The sequence below is a fragment of the Rhinoraja longicauda genome, chromosome 4 (assembly GCF_053455715.1).
Source record: "Rhinoraja longicauda isolate Sanriku21f chromosome 4, sRhiLon1.1, whole genome shotgun sequence".
Classification (NCBI taxonomy): Eukaryota; Metazoa; Chordata; class Chondrichthyes; order Rajiformes; family Arhynchobatidae; genus Rhinoraja; species Rhinoraja longicauda.
In genome coordinates this window covers 66,514,777-66,531,277 of record NC_135956.1, presented here as the reverse complement: position 1 = coordinate 66,531,277, position 16,501 = coordinate 66,514,777, and the positions used below count along the sequence as shown (strand labels likewise).

Genomic DNA, 16,501 nt, shown 5'->3' with positions numbered 1-16,501 from the left:
CTGTTAAGCCCCGCAGCCGAGCTGCACCGGGCACTGTTAAGTCCAGCGGCCAAGCCGCAGCGGGTGATGTAAAGTCCAGTGGCCGAGCCGCAGCGGGCGATGTTAGGCCCCGCAGCCGAGCCGCACCCCGTGGGAATCTTATAAGCTTTTTGAAAGGACACAAAACATTTTGCAGTAATGAGTTCTGTTGTGCAGGTCTAAGGTTGTCCAATGCTATCAATGTTTTCTCTGCTATTACATATTTTACAACAGACTCTGCCATTCCCCTTACTGATCAATCTGTAATTCCTTGTAATCTCTCTCCCTCTTTGTTCCCCCTCCCTTCCCTGTGTCCCAAATGTTTGCGCATCCACTTCTCCCACAATCCTGCCCCCCTTCTCCCTCACCATCCCATTCCACCTACATCTCTTCTTCAGGCTTTACATTTCACATTTCTCCCCTCATCTCACTGCCATTTGTCTTTTCGTGTCTGGCCTATTGTTTAGCCGATCAAACCCCTGTCTCACCTGTATTTATGTGGTCTCCATTATTTAATGTAAGAGACCCTGCTTTTGTGAGACTGACCTTTGGTTACACTAATCTTCATGTTTCTTCACATGTCTGTGGAAGCTTTCAGTCAGTTTGGTTTCGATGGACTGTGATGGACAGTGCCTACTAGGTACCGTAACGCTCATGGCTGCCGGATAAGGTGGACTTTGTGTCTACCCAGTACAGTAACACAGTGTCTATCTGGTAAACCAAAGCTTGGTGTCTGACAGTTAAAGACTAGCCACCCTGCTACCAACAGATTGATGCTGTCCCTGTTCTTGGTTATTTACACAATGTGCTCTGGGTTTGTCTGATTTGCAGTGATTCTGTTCTAGGAGCCGTACCTACAGAGCCAGTGTGAATGCTGCAGCTACCGACTGCACCCCGACAACCCTGTGCAGTTCATCAATTTGCAGTGTGGGAACGGAGACGTGGAGCCCATCGTTCTGCCAGTTATTCACAGCTGTGAGTGTAGCAGTTGCCAAGGTCAGTCTGTGTCAACCTATCTTCAAACTCTCAGAGGTTAATAACGATTTGCAAAGTTATGATAATGAGTTTGCTCAAAGACAATAGGTAACAATAATACTGGCCTCAAAATAATCAAGAGAGATAGAAAGGTTGGGAGCAGCATGCTGGTGCAGTAGTTAGTGCTGTTACTGACCTCGCTGAGGGGCATTGACAAGGTGAATGCATGGAGCCATTTACCCAGGGCAGGGGAATCAAGAACTAGAGTTTGTAGTTTCAAGATCAGAGGGGAAAGATTTCATAGGAACCTGAGGGGCAAGCCTTTCATACAGAGGATGGTGGGTATATGGAACGAACTGCCAGAAGAGGTGGTTGAGGCAGGCCTTATGTCATTATGCTGGAAAGAGGGCAGAGATTCATGAGGATGTTGCCAAGACACGAGGGCCTGGTCTAAACGGAGAGGTTGGGCAGACTAGGACTTATGTGTATAGAATAATGAGGGGAGTTGATTGGGTAAAATACTGTACCTTCACCCTGAGTTTAGGAATCAACAACTAGAGGACATGGGTTTAAGGTAAGAGGGGAAAGATTTAATAGGAACCCGAAAGGCAGCTGTTTTCACACAGAGGATGGTGGGTGTACGGAATGAGGTGCCAGAGGTGGTAGTTGAGGCAGGTATAACAACATTTAAAAGGCATTTGGACAGGTACATATTATATAGGAATGGTTTAGAGCAATATTATGAGCAGATGATGCTAGCTTGGATGGGGCATTTTGGTTGCCATGGATGAGTTGGGCCGAAGGGCCTGTTTCCATGCTGTATGGCCCTAGCACTCTACGTGCTTGCAATGAGTAAGCACATGGTTTTAATATGCACATGGAACTCAGCGGGTCAGGCAGCCTCTGTGGAGTGAATGGACGATGTTTTGGGGCAGGATCCTTCTTTACTCTGTTTATCACACAGCTTGCTCTTTGAGGGAGTTAGTGGGAATCAGAGTGTGGTACCAGAGGGTGTAGTGAGCAGCAAAGAGTCTGTGCTGACTGTGAGGGGCAGCGGAGATGGAGAGAGGGGTGGCTGGGTGGGCACTGTGCCGGTCGGTTGTGCAAAGGGACAGGGTCAGATCAGTCTGAAGACCCTTCTTCATCCCTCCACAGATTCTGCCTGACCCCCTGTTCCTCCAGCATTTTGTGTTTTGCTTAAGATTCCGGTACCTATAGGCTCTTGTGTCTACATGCTTGTAGTCAATGGCTAAAAGGGCTGCTGTAATGGATGGAGATAGGACACAGGCTTGAGCTGGACACACACAATTCTCTCCTGTGCAGTCACAAAGCATATCTTTTCAGTGGATCACAAAATCCCTTGAAACTGGCTTCTGGAGTTCTGACGAAGTTAAAACAAGTTATTATTACTGAATAGAGACATAAAAAGCTGGAGTAACTCAGCGGGACAGGCAGCATCTCTGGAGAGAAAGAATGGGTGATGTTTCGGGTCAAGACCCTTCTTCAGACTCAATTATCACTGCATTATTACTGAATGCTTGCTTGTTCCTTTATTTCAGGTGGAGACTTCAGCAGACGTTGATGTTATTGCCGAAGGTGTTGGCATTGGCTTCTACACAATGATTCATGGATATTTCCATTCTCTTGTTTAAATGAGGAATTTTTTTTAAGGAGAGATTATGTAGAAGATCTGCAAAATTTGTCAAATGTCTTTGTTTTTAAACTGCGTGGAGAGCTCATTGTTAAAATCTGTGTAGTTTTTAATAAACTATTTTTTGCCTTTTGCCTCGGATTCCTTTGGTTGTTGTTTGAGACAGCAGCAGGGCATTCCACTTTGAGATAAGGGATCTCTGGGACCAAGCACCCTCCAACCCATGAGAACTTTCCTAGAACCTGTGGAAGTTTACAATCCGACAGCTAGCGACCCCACATCTCCAGTGCCACCACTTGCAAAACCTTGGGTTGAGGGTTTTCCTATCCTGGTGACTTATTCCTATTAAATCCCATCGTGCAGACATGGATAGGCAGGGAATTAGACGGATAGATGGGGTTAGATTGATATTAAGAGTTAGGACAGACACGAGGGCCTGAGGGCCTGTTCCACTATTCTATGTTCTAAACCAATTTACATACCAATGCTAAGATCTTTTAGCCCACAATTCTCCCATTGGGCAACAGAAGCTTGAAGCATGCACCACCAGACTCAGAAACAGCTTCTGAAAGGTCCTTCCAAAGCTAGGGTACGATCCAATTCACCTCTACCTCACTGGACTTTGTCTCTGGAACTGGACACAAAGTGCTGTAGTAACTCAGCGGGTCAGGCAGCATCTCTGGAGAAAAGGAATAAGTGACATTTTGGGTTGAGACCCTTCTTCAGACACAACTGTCTCTGGAACTGATGCATGACAGTGCTGAGAACTATAGTCTGCAATCTGTATCTTACCGTTCGTTCTACCTATTGTACTTGAGTTTGGCTTGTATTTATGTATAGTAGTATCTGATTTCATTGGATTGCCTGCAAGACAAAGCTTTTCACTACATCTCAGTACAAATGACAATAGTAAACCTAAACCTGTAGAAGCTCAGTAGAGGATTCGGCAATCTGCCAAATCTCCAACGTCTGAGGACGTCAAGACGTGATGGGCTTCCTTTGTGATTGCATCAACGTGCTGGGTCCAGGACATATCCTCAGAAACATGAACGCCCTCCTGCTAATGAAGACAGGTTCATGGACCCTCTGGATTCTCCTCCTGAAATCAACAATTGGTCTTGCTGACGTTAAGAACAAGATTGTTTATCTGGCACCATTCAATCAGCTTGTTCATCCCCTCTCCGGTACTCCTACATTGTTGTCATTATTCATCCAATAACGGTGGTATCGCCAAATTTAATGATGCTGCTGGTGCTGTACCTGGTTACACATTTATGGGTTTAGAGAGATGAGATCAGGAGTCTAATTCTAAAGTGTTTTGATTTTTCTGTCATTTACTATTCGCCAGCACATATTCTCCTATCTTGGTCTGTAAGGGACATCCCTTCATCTTTACTGATCTTTTTTGTCTGCACGTTTACAGTCTGTTTTTACATGTCTAACCAAACTAGTCACTCTCTTCTTTCCCTCTTCTTGTCGTGATCCTCCTCTGCTTAGGCAACGTTTCGACCCAAAACATTAACTGTCCCTTTACCTGCACAGATGGTGCTCAACCTGATGAGTTTCTCCTGCAGATTTTACTTGGCATTAACAATTTCTTGTGTCTTCACTTTTCAGATTTTTCAAATTTGCTGCTCTTTTCTGGAACTTTCAAAGCTACCTTTTTCTAAAAACTCTACTACTACCTTTACCTGTTCTAGTTAGCCACGGCTGCCCCACTCCCATGGGAGTTTGTGCCCTGGATAGTGTGCAACAAACTCCATAGCATGTTCTCCCCCTTGCTTGTTTATTGTCAGAGCTTGATGCAGTTTCTCAGCCAATTCTACAACAGACTTGTGTAGGAAGGAACTGCAGATGCTAGTTTATACCGAAGATAGACACAAAGTGCTGAAGTAACTCAGCAGGTCAGGCAGCATTTCTGGAGAAAAAGATGTTACTCCATCGATTCAGCTATCTACCGCTGCGCCACCTTGCTGTCCTTCTCATCTTTAAATAACTTTTCTGGGCAAGGAGCAATAATCAAATAAATTACTCAATTCGATGCAGCACCCTGTAATACAACAGAAAAGTTAGCTTACATAGAAACATAGAAAATAGGTGCAGTAGGCCATTCGGCCCTTCGAGCCTCCACCGCCATTCAATATGATCATGGCTGATCATCCAACTCAGTATCCCGTACCTGCCTTCTCTCCATACCCCCTGATCCCTTTAGCCACAAGGGCCACATCTAACTCCCTCTTAAATATAGCCACTTTATTACTAACAAAGATTTAGTTAATAGCCATTGTGTGAAAATTAACTGTACTGCTTTGGAAACACTGAATTGGCCTATTTACAGCAAGCAGCATTCATTTCCATTCATCTTGCAGTAACTTTGCAGGGCAAGGTAATACAATCAAATAAATGACTGCAATCGATGCAGCATCATGAAATACATCGGAAAAGTTAGTTTACAGCTATTGAAACCTAGGAAGGTTATACAACTAAATAAATTAAATAAACATTTGCAATTAATCAATTACATGAGAATATTACATTAACCATCAATTACATGAGAAGAACTGGCTTTTAATCTGTTGTTGTAAAGGTCTGCTCCAATAATGGCAATTGAATGTAACAGTGATAGTCTGCATTGGAAACATCTAACAAAACTGCTGGCAGAAGTAGAATGCGGTTGGTAATAACCTTTCAATAGACAATAGATGCAGGAGGAGGCCATTCGGCCCTTCGAGCCAGCACCGCCATTCAATGTGATCATGGCTGATCATTCTCAATCAGTACCCCGTTCCTGCCTTCTCCCCATACCCCCTGACTCCGCTATCCTTAAGAGCTCTATCCAGCTCACTCTTGAATGCATTCAGAGAATTGGCCTCCACTGCCTTCTGAGGAAGGTTGTACAACCAAATAAACGTTTCTAATCGGTGAAGTATCATGAAATGCAATAACAAAACTAGTTTTCAACCTGTTGTTTTAAAGGTCTAATTAAATTATACAATTGAATGCAACATCGCTACTCTGCATTGGAAACTACTAACAACCCCTGCCTGCATTCAGGAGACAGCTTTGACATATGGTTGGCAATAACATCTCCTATGAAGGCTGTACAATCAAATAAATCTTTCCAATTGATGCCGCACGATTGATTACATTAACAAAACTAGATGTTAACATGTTATTGTAAAGTCCTGCTGAAAAAATGGCAATTGAATGTATTAATGCTGCTCTGCATGGGAAACGTCTAACACAACTGCTTGCATTCAGTAGAATGCTGTTCCATACGGTTGGTAATAATTTTTCCTAGGCAGGTTGTACAACCAAATAAACGTTTCAAATCGATGGAGTAACATGAATTGCATTACGAAAACTGTTTTTCGTCTATTACTATAAAGGTCTGCTGAAACAAAGGCAATTAAATGCAACATAGCTACTCTATTGGAAACGTCCAACAAAACCGTTTGCATTCAGTGGAAATATTTTTCACTGTGTCTTCCGAGGAAGGTTGTACAACCAATTAAAGACTTCCAATCGTTGAAGTCCCATGAATTGCATGAAAATACGAGTTTTCAACCTGTTATTGTAAAGGGTTAAATAATGGCAATAGAATGTAACATAGCTATACGGCATTATAATTGGCTGAGCAATCTGCTTGCATTAAGTAGAATGCTGTTTACTGCGGTTGGCCAAAACTTTTCCAAGGAAGGTTGTACAACAAAAATAAATGTTTCTAATCAATACAGCACCATCAATGACATTAACAAAATTAGGTTTCAACGTGTGATTGTGAAGTACTTCTGACAAATTGGCCATTGAATGTCATAAAGCTACTCTGCATTGGAAACGTCCAACAAAACTGCTTTCAGTCAGCAGAAAACGTTTACATACGGTTGGCAACAACATTTCCTAGAACGGTTGTACATCCATATAAATCGATGGAGTACAATGAATTAGATTAAGAAAACTAGTTTGTACCCTGTTGTTAAAATCTACACGTAATTGCAATTGAAAATAACTGCTACTTTGCATTGGAAACTTCTAAAAAGAACTATTTGCTGTAGGTAGAATGTTGTTCCATACAGTTGGCAATAACTTTTCCAAGGAAGGTTGTACAATCAAATAAACATTTCCAATCGATGCAGCACCATCAGTTACATTAACATAAGTAGTTTTCCACCTGTTGTTGTGAAGGTCAGCTTAAATAATAGCTATTGAATGTAACAGCTGCTCTGCATTGGAAACGTCTGACAAAACTCCTTGCAGTCAGTAGAAATCTTTTTCATGTGGCTTGCAATAACCTTTCTGAGGAAGGTTGTACAACCCAATAAATGTTATCAATCGATGGAATACCGTGAATTGCATTAAGAAAATGAGTTTTCAACCCAATATTGTAAAGGTATGCTCAAATAATGACAATTGAATGTAACACTGATACCTTGCATTGGGAACATCTAACAAATTTGCTGGCGGTAATGCCGTTTCATATGGTTGGCTTGGAGTATTACTTTCCCCAGCAAGGCTACACAACCAAACCTTTCCAATCAATACAGAACCATCAATCACTTTAACAAGACTAGTTTTCAACATGTTGTAAAGTGCTGCTGAAATTAATGGCAATTGAATGTAACATGGCTATACTGCATTGGAAATGTCTGAGAAAACTGCTTGCAGTCAGATGAAAGCTTGTTTATCCGGTTGGCAATAATGTTTCCTAGGAAGATTGTACAACCAAATAAACCCTTCCAAACGATGGATTACCATGAATTACATTGCAACAACAGGTTGAAAACTCGTTTTCAAATAATCTGCTCAAATAAGGGGAATTGAATGTAACATAGCTACTGTACTGTAGATGCCTACAACAACATCTAGTTAATGCCATATGAATGAAATCTGATTGGCGTTGATTGGAAAAGCAGCATTGGAGAGCAATGGGGAGACCCGCCGGAGGGTCACCATGAACAATGGGGGAACGTGCGGCGTGGGGGGGAGTTGGGGCTTCTGCCACGTGTGGCAACAGGCACTAGACAGGACTGTTTGGTACTTGTGTAACTTTGTCAGCGCCATCATGTGGCCACACTTGTGTACTGCCTTTGTTGTATGCAAAACAATACCTGGGTACCCTTAGACACAAAAGGGACTCAGCGGGACAGGCAGCATCACTGGAGAGAAGGAATGGGTGACGTTTCGGGTCGAGACTCTTCTTCTGACGAGATATCCTCGGTACATGCGATAATAAAGTATAATTCATTCATTCAACATTACACTTTTTTTTTTGCAGCAAGTTCGATTCTTTTGGATGAGGAAAGTTGTATAGAGTCATAGATCGTGGAAACGGGCCCTTCGGCCCAGCTTGACCACAACATGTCCCATCTAGTCCCACCTGCTTGCATTTGGCCCATATTCCTTCAAACCTCCCCTAAACATGTACCTGCCTAACTGTTTCTTAAATGTTGTGATAGTCCCTGCCTCAACTACCTCCTCTGGCAGCTCATTCCATACACCCAAAACCCTTCGTGTGAAAAAGTTACTCCTCAGATTCCTATTCAATCTTTTCCCCTTCACCTTAAATCTATGTCCTTTGGTCCTCAATTCTCATACTCTGGGCAAGACACTGTGCATCCACCCAATCTATTCCTTTCATGATTTTATATACCTCTAAGATCATTCCTCATCCTCCTCCACTCCAAGGAATAGAGTCCCAGCCTACTCAACCTCTTCCTATAGCTCAGACCTTCAAGTCCTGGCAACATCCTCGTAAATCTTTGCTGTACCCTTTCCAGCTTGACAACATCTTTCCTATAACATGTTGCCCAGAACTGAACACAATACTCTAAATGCAGCCTCCCCAACATCTTTCTCACTGCAACATGACCTCCCAACTTCTATACTCAATACTTGACGGATGAAGGCCAATGTGCCAAAAGCCTTAATTGGACACATTAGAGGCAGGAAACATGTTCCCAATGTTGGGGGAGTCCAGAACAAGGGGCCACAGTTTAAGAATAAGGGGTAGGCCATTTAGAACGGAGATGAGGAAGAACTTTTTCAGTCAGAGAGTGGTGAAGGTGTGGAATTCTCTGCCTCAGAAGGCAGTGGAGGCCAGTTCGTTGGATGCTTTCAAGAGAGAGCTGGATAGAGCTCTTAAGGATAGCGGAGTGAGGGGGTATGGGGAGAAGGCAGGAACGGGGTACTGATTGAGAGTGATCAGCCATGATCGCATTGAATGGCGGTGCTGGCTCGAAGGGCTGAATGGCCTACTCCTGCACCTATTACCTATTGTCTATTGACCACCCTATCTACCTGCAACTCCACCTCCAAGGAATTACATACCTACACTCCTTGACCCCTCTGTTCCATAACACTCCCCAGAGCCCTACCATTCATTGTGTAGGTCCTGGCCATGTTAGACGTCGAAAATGCAACATCTCACATTTCTCTATTAAATTTCATCAACCATTCCTCAACTCAACTGGCCAAAAAATCAAGATCCTGCTGCAAATTTTCACAACCATCTTCACTATCTGCAATATCACCCACTTTTGTATCATCTGCAAACTTGCTAATCTTGCCAAGTACGTTCTCATCCAAATCATTGAGAAAGATGACAAATAGTAACGGGCCCAGCACCAAACCCTGACGTACACCACCAGTCACAGGCTTCCAGACCGTGAAGCAATTTTCCACCATCATCCTCTGCTTCCTTCCAGAAATCCAATTTTCTGTCCATTCAACTATCTCTCCTTGGATCCCAGATTTCTTTGATCCTTGGATCCAGATCTCCTTGGATTCCAATGCACCCTACCACGTGGAACTGTTTTGAATGCTTTGCTGAAGTCCATATATAACAACATCTACAGCTCTGCCCTCATTAACCTTTTTGGACACATCTTCAAAAAAGTCAGATTCGCGAGACACGATCTCCCATGTACAAAACCATGATGACTGTCCCTAATCAGCCCTTGTCCAACTAAATGCATGCATATCTTATCCCTCAGCATACTCTCTAGTAACTTTCTAACTACAGATGTTAAGCTCACTGGCCTGTAGTTCCCAGCATTTTCCCTGCAGCCCTTTTTGAATAGAGGTACAACATTTGCCACCCTACAATCTTTCACTATCTCTCCTGTTTTTAATGACAACTCGTAAATTTCAACCAAGACTCCCGCAATTTCTCTCTGGTTTTCCACAATGTCCTCGGTATATCTGATAAAATCGCCTGAAATATTATGAAATAAATGTTTCCAATGGATTTAGGAGCATGCGTCACAAAAAATATGTTTTACAAAAAGTTATTTCAACACCTTATTTCGCAGAAAGAGATCCAGCAATGACTCTCCTCAGGTCATTAGTGAAGAACATTCTACTGGATACATTCCCATTGTTTAAGATTTTTTTAATTGAATGGACATTAATGCAAACTGTGACATAAAATTAAACATTGTTGAAAATGTTTTACTTCAGTTCTACATTTTTGCAGATTAAAAAAGGAATCTTTGGAGCAATTACAACAAACTATATTGGAAAAACTCTCCTCAATAAAAATAAAGATTACATGACTGTTTAATCTGCTGGTGAAACATCTCTCCCCCCTATCTGCTGGGAAAACATATTAAAATATAAAATGTTTATTTTAACCTCAAAGCACAGTACATAATCTGCCCATATTTTTCTTGAAATCTCTCTAGATTCCTACAACATAAACTGTTCTATTGCCTAATTTAAACTATATTATTGTAACGTCAAATCTTGGAAAAATCTTCTTACGCTGTGTCATTTGAATAGACTCATACAAACCACTCCATTTTCCCAACCACCTTCCTCATCGATTGAATGATTTAAATCATTGCCGATAGTAGACCGTTCCTCCTCAACATTTTGGTAATCAAGAGAGTAGGCTAAAATTGATTTTTAAAAAGCAATTTGGTCCAAATGATTTATGTACAAATATGTTTTTTCCAATTGCATGGAAAGACATTTAAAACTATTAAACATGCTTCAATGATAAATTTACAAAGTTTTCATCTTTGAAGTTTTGTATACATTTCAAATAAATTGGTGTAAAATGTAATATACAACAGTCTATCTTAACTGCAGTATCAAGAAATAAAAGCCCTTAAACACAATAAGAATACTAACTCTGTTCTCGCCCATTAGGAGGCCCTAGAGTTGAGTGATAATGGAAAATGACCAATTTAGGTGAGTTCAGTATATTGCTGAGAGAAAAGTTTGATTACATCTTAGAATGGATAACCTCAGTGGGATAATGCATTCTTTCACTAATACCTAAATACGTTTCCTCCTTCTATAACATTTCAAGGATGGGAATTATACATTGATACGAAAATATCTGTTTTTTAAGGATATATCAATTGCACGTCAGAATTCCAAGGACAGAAAGTTGCCACGTGATTAAAAATTTGTTGTGTAAAAATGAATGTAAACGAAACATACAGCCTTGGCGAACAGGTGAGAAAACATGGCCTTTTTGAACAATTCAATCTCCGCTAAATTGGTAAAAAGTTTAAAAAGATTCCTAACAAATATCCAAGAACATACAGAAGGAGCAAAGGACATTGCAGGTTCAAGGGTAGATGAGTAAGTACCAGATCCTGACACCCCAACCACTCAATCCCACCATACAAAATTGGCTCCAAATTAGCGCTTCCTTCGCTTTGAGGATTTCTTTTTCTTCTTGGAGCATAGTTCATCAAAGTTTTCATGACCATCTTCTACACTTTCGAAATCAGGTGCACTCTGGTTAACTTCAAGTCCTGCAGAGCACAATAAATTTACCACATTGCATATGGTGAAATATGTCCAGCAAGTAAAATATGCCATGATCTGCAACTGCATTAATACAAACTAATAATGCTGGAAACACTCAGCAATTCAGGAATTAAAGTCATAGATCATACAGCGTGGAAACAGGCCCTTCGGCTCAACTTGCCCACACCAACCAACATGTCCCATCTATGTTAGTCCCACCTGCCTGCCCTTGGCCCATATCCCTCCTAACCTGTCCTATCCATGTACCTGTCTAATTATTTCTTAAACAATGTAATAGTCCTTGTCTCAATTACCTCCTCCGACAGCTCATTGCGTACACCTCCCACCACCCTTTGCGGGGGAAAAAGTTACCTCTCAGATTCCTATTAAATCTTTTCCCCTTCACATTAAAACTTTGTCCTCTGGTTCTCGATTCCCCGACTATGCATCCACCCAATCTATTCCTCTCATGATTTTATACACCTCTACAAGAACACTCCTCATCCTCCTGCACACCAAAGAATAGAGTCCCAGCCTGCTCAACCTACCCCTACAGCTCAGACCCTCAAGTCCTGGTAACATCCTTGTAAATCTTCGCTGTACCCTTTCCAACTTGACAACATCTTCCCTGTAACATGGTCCCCAGAATGGAACACAATACCAGATGTGGCACGGCTGCCCGCCACTGTATGTTTCTTTTCTTTTTTTCCTAATCAGATGTGCAGCACTTTGGTCAACGTGGGTTGTTTTTAATTGTGCTATACAAATAAAATTGACTTGACTTGACTTATATATCTGAAACGTCCATAGTTTCACTTTCCCCAGATACTGCCTAACCTGCTGAGTGCTCCCACTATTTAATGATTTTATTTCAAATTTCCAGCAGCTGCAGCTATTTGCAGTTCCAAGCATTCGAATTTACATCTCGACTACTCAAAACACTGACTGGAGAGAAATTACCTAAAGTATTTGAGTAAAAGGTATACAGTTGGCCTGTACAAAGGAAGCTTTACAACAAAAACCTAGCAAGGTAAATTAGAATTATTTCATTTGAAATTAGCCCATCCGCAATACTATTTTCTTAAAAACAATCCAATAATTTTTTATCATTATAAGTAATCAATTCAGACAGGTTTGCTAATGGAACAGCGTTTCGTGATAATGGAAAATGACCGTTTCTTGGTTCTACAAAATATTCCAAATGGAATTTAAACTGGAGGTGGCGGAGTATGAACTTAAGCAAGAAGGGCTTCTTGGAGAAGAGCTGCCTTCAATTTAGTTGCGTCTGGTTGAATAACTATAGTAGGGTGAAGACTATTCCATGCTTTAATTGTGCGAGGGAAGAATGAATCGCTATACACATCTGTCGTGATAGCTGGTATCTCAAATTGAATCGAATGCCCCCGTCTATTCCTGATAGGTTTGGGTTTGGTGTAGATGTGGTCATCTATGTCGAGCTGACCATTTAACATTTTGTAAAAACAGGTCAAACGTTGGGCTTTACGTCTGTATTGGAGATTGTTCCACCCCAATGAATTTAAAAGTTCGGTAACACTCGCTTCTCTCATAGGTATTTGTAACAAAACGAGCTGCCTGTCTTTGGACACGTTCAATGGAAGAAAAAGTTCCAGGGATGCTGGTGATGACGTATTAGTGAAGCTGGTTTTATAGAGTCGTGGCTTTATGTCTCCATTTGTTATTTAAATAATACATTAAATAAGAAAGTTCATGTAAATAAAGAGCTGATACTGACGCCAGGATATTGGTACATTTGAATGTGTGAAATACATCAACTTAACAAAAGTTAATAACAAAGCTCTGCCATTAAATAATGGATCCACTTGTTCAGTGAGATTTCGCAAGAGAAAAAAAATCTTAGCCATATCATGTTTTTAATGAAAAACTTCAACAGAAAATAATAAATTTGGTCAAAAACTTTTTTTGGTTGAAGAGGATGTAACTAGTACCAAATACAAAGAAGGAAAACTATTTGGAATCAACCAAACAGGAAAATAGATGATCAGTAATCAACGTCTGTTAAAGTTGACCTTAGATTTAAATTCAATCCTCTAATTAAATCAGGGGATGTAGGGATGTTTATACTGAGTGGCCCAGTGCTGCAGCGGTAGAGTTGCTGCCTTACAGCGCCAGAGACCCGGGTTTGATCCTGACTACGGGTGCTGTCTGTATGGAGTTAGCATGTTCTCCCTGTGACCACATTTGTTTTCTCTGGGTGCTCTGGTTTCACTCCAAAGATGTACAGTTAATTGGTTAATTGTTAAAGCAATCGGATTAATTACTCAAACGATTAATAAAACAGGTTAATTGGCTTCAGTCGGATGTAAAATTGTCCCTAGTATGTCTAGGTTAGTGGACAGGGTGATTGTTGGTCGGTGCAGACAGTGGGCCAAAGGGCCTGTTTCAGCCCTGTATCTCTAAAGGGTCCAGACCATGAACCTGTGCGTCCACAGATGCTGCATGTCCCACTGAGTTCCCTCAGCACTTTATGTCTTGTGCAGAATACAATGCAGACTGGTGAGAGAAATGCACAAGAAAAGGCAAAGAGAAAGGAGCATTTGATTTAAATGCTTTTTAAAAACTCAATTAAACTACCCAGAATAGATTTTCAATCATTTGGTGTGGTTTCCTCCATTATATATGTATTTAAGTACTACAGCAGGTATTGTACAGAATCTTAATGCATCAAGAAAGTAATTGATTTTGAGGGTGTGTGTGGCATTTAACTAAAGACTAATTTAAATAAAGGCTATGATAACGGCGGCACGGTAGCGCAGCGGTAGAGTTGCTGCTTTACAGCGAATGCAGCGCCGGAGACTCAGGTTCGATCCTGACTACGGGTGCTGCACTGTAAGGAGTTTGTACGTTCTCCCCGTGACCTGCGTGGGTTTTCTCCGAGATCTTCGGTTTCCTCCCACACTCCAAAGACGTACAGGTATGTAGGTTAATTGGCTGGGCAAATGTAAAAATTGTCCCTAGTGGGTGTAGGATAGTGTTAATGTGCGGGGATCGCTGGGCGGCACGGACTTGGTGGGCCGAAAAGGCCTGTTTCCGGCTGTATATATATGATATGATATGATATGATATAATTTTAACAGAAACCATTTTTAGACTTGGTACATTTATGGGCATGACTTATTGTGAATTACTATTGGTGGTTATTTGAACATACCAGAATCATTCAGGTTGCAGGATTGTTTCCGCCATAGATCGGTGCTATCTACAATTTTCTGAAGGTCTTCAACTTTTGGTGTCAATATTTCCTCACCTAAAAGTCATATAAAGATGATGAATCGACAGGTTATACAGATATCAGAAATCTATATCAATAGTTAAACAGCTACAAAATAAAAGAAAGAAAACGTAATAATAAAGTTCTGATCATATTACACCGTGTGACATATACAAGAACTGTTATTATTTCATGCATCAAATTATATTTATGTGTTTCATCGATGTAACATGGACATCACAGCACAGGAACAGGCCCTTCCGTCCCCATGTCAATGCCAAAGTTGATGCTAAGTTAAACTAATCCCCTCTGCCTGCATATGATCCTATCTCACAACTCCCTGCATATCCACAAGCCTATTAAATATTGTATCTGCTTCCATCACCATCCCTGGCAGCACGTTTCAGACGCCCACCACCCTGTGTAAAAACCTGACCTGCAAATTTCCATTATACCTTCACCTCTGACCTCACGAATAGCATACTCTAATCGTTGAAATTTCTACCCTGGGAAAAAGGTTCAGACTCCCTACCCTATCTATACCGTACATCATTTTATATGCTTCCGTCAGGTCCTCCCTCAACGTTCCAGAGAAAACAATCCAATTTTGTCCAAACTTTCTAGCTAATACACTCCAATCCAGGCAACATCCTGTCAAATCTGCATCCACTTCAAACCCTCTACATCCTTCCTTTGGTGTGGCGACCAAAACTGTACACAATACTCCAAATGTGGCATAACTAAAATTTCATACAGTGCCAATGTGACTTCCCAACTTTTAAACTCAATGCCCCAACCATTGATGGCAAGCAAGAATGCCATCTTGTTCTTTACAACCCTATTCACAGATGTTGCCACTCTCAGGGAGCTATGGACTTGCACCACATGATCACTCTGTACATCAATGTTCCAAAGGGTCCTGCCATTTACGGTATACAAAGAACACAGAACAGTACAGCGCAGGAACAGTCCTTCTGCCCACAATGTCTGCACTGACCATGATGCCAAGGTAAACTAATCTTCTCTGCCTGCATGTAATCCATATCTGTCCAATCCCCATGTGGCAATCTAGAGGTATCTTGAATGTCAGTATTGCATCTGACTCCACCACTAACCCTGGCAGCACGTTCCAGGCGTCTACCACTCTCTGTGTAAAAAAAACTTGCCATGCACATCTCCTTTAACCTTTGCTCCTCTCACCTTAAAGCTATAGCAGCTGTCCTCGATATATCCACCCGGGGAAAATATTTCTGATCATCTATCTTATCTATGCCTCTCATGATTTTATTTCATTCTATCAAGTCTGCCCTCAGCCTCTAATGCTCCTGAGAAAACTGCAAAAATTAAGTGCAGCAAAAGTTGAGTACTCTCAATACAATCTGCAATTGTGAGAGCTAGCAGCCACTAAACTATTTTTGCATTTGATCTCCCAAAGTGCTAGATCCACACTCCACCTGCCATTTCACACTCCACCTGCCATTTCTGTGCCTACATTTCCAACTGATCCAAATCTTACTGAATCTCATGATAACTTTCCTCATTATCTACAACTCCAATTTTCTTGTCAGTTGCAAACTAACTAATCAGTCAACCTACATTTTCATAGAGTCATATAGTATGGAAACAGGCCCTTGGGCACAACTTCCCCACGCCGACCAACTTGTCCCATCTACTCTAGGCCCACCTTCCTTTGTTTGGCCCATATTCCTCTAAATCTATCCGATTCATGTGCCTGTCTAAATGTCTCTTAAATGTTGTGATAGTACTTGCCTCAACCACCTCCTCCGGCAGCTCGTTCCATACACCCACCGCCTTTTGTTACCCCTCAGGTTTCCAATTAAATC

At 41.4% G+C, this 16,501-nt stretch overlaps 2 protein-coding genes across 4 annotated transcripts in view; one reads left to right on the top strand and one right to left on the bottom strand.

Annotated features, from left to right (window-relative positions):
* sspo (SCO-spondin) overlaps positions 1 to 2,721 on the top strand; it is a 107,706-nt gene extending 104,985 nt beyond the window's left edge. The window contains 2 exon segments of the mRNA XM_078398442.1: positions 864 to 1,014; positions 2,553 to 2,721. Coding sequence (XP_078254568.1) covers positions 864 to 1,014; positions 2,553 to 2,575 — 174 coding nt within the window. The 3' untranslated portion in view covers positions 2,576 to 2,721.
* Positions 2,722 to 10,048: 7,327 nt separating this feature from the next.
* The window catches only part of LOC144592810 (TPR and ankyrin repeat-containing protein 1-like), an 86,009-nt gene continuing 79,556 nt past the window's right edge, over positions 10,049 to 16,501 (bottom strand). For all 3 annotated transcript variants that reach the window (XM_078397919.1, XM_078397921.1, XM_078397920.1), the window contains 2 exons: positions 14,598 to 14,693; positions 10,049 to 11,412 (listed from right to left, as the gene is read on the bottom strand). In XM_078397919.1, the coding sequence (XP_078254045.1) occupies positions 11,297 to 11,412; positions 14,598 to 14,693 (212 nt within the window). In that variant the 3' untranslated portion in view covers positions 10,049 to 11,296. The remainder of the gene's footprint in view (positions 11,413 to 14,597; positions 14,694 to 16,501) is intronic.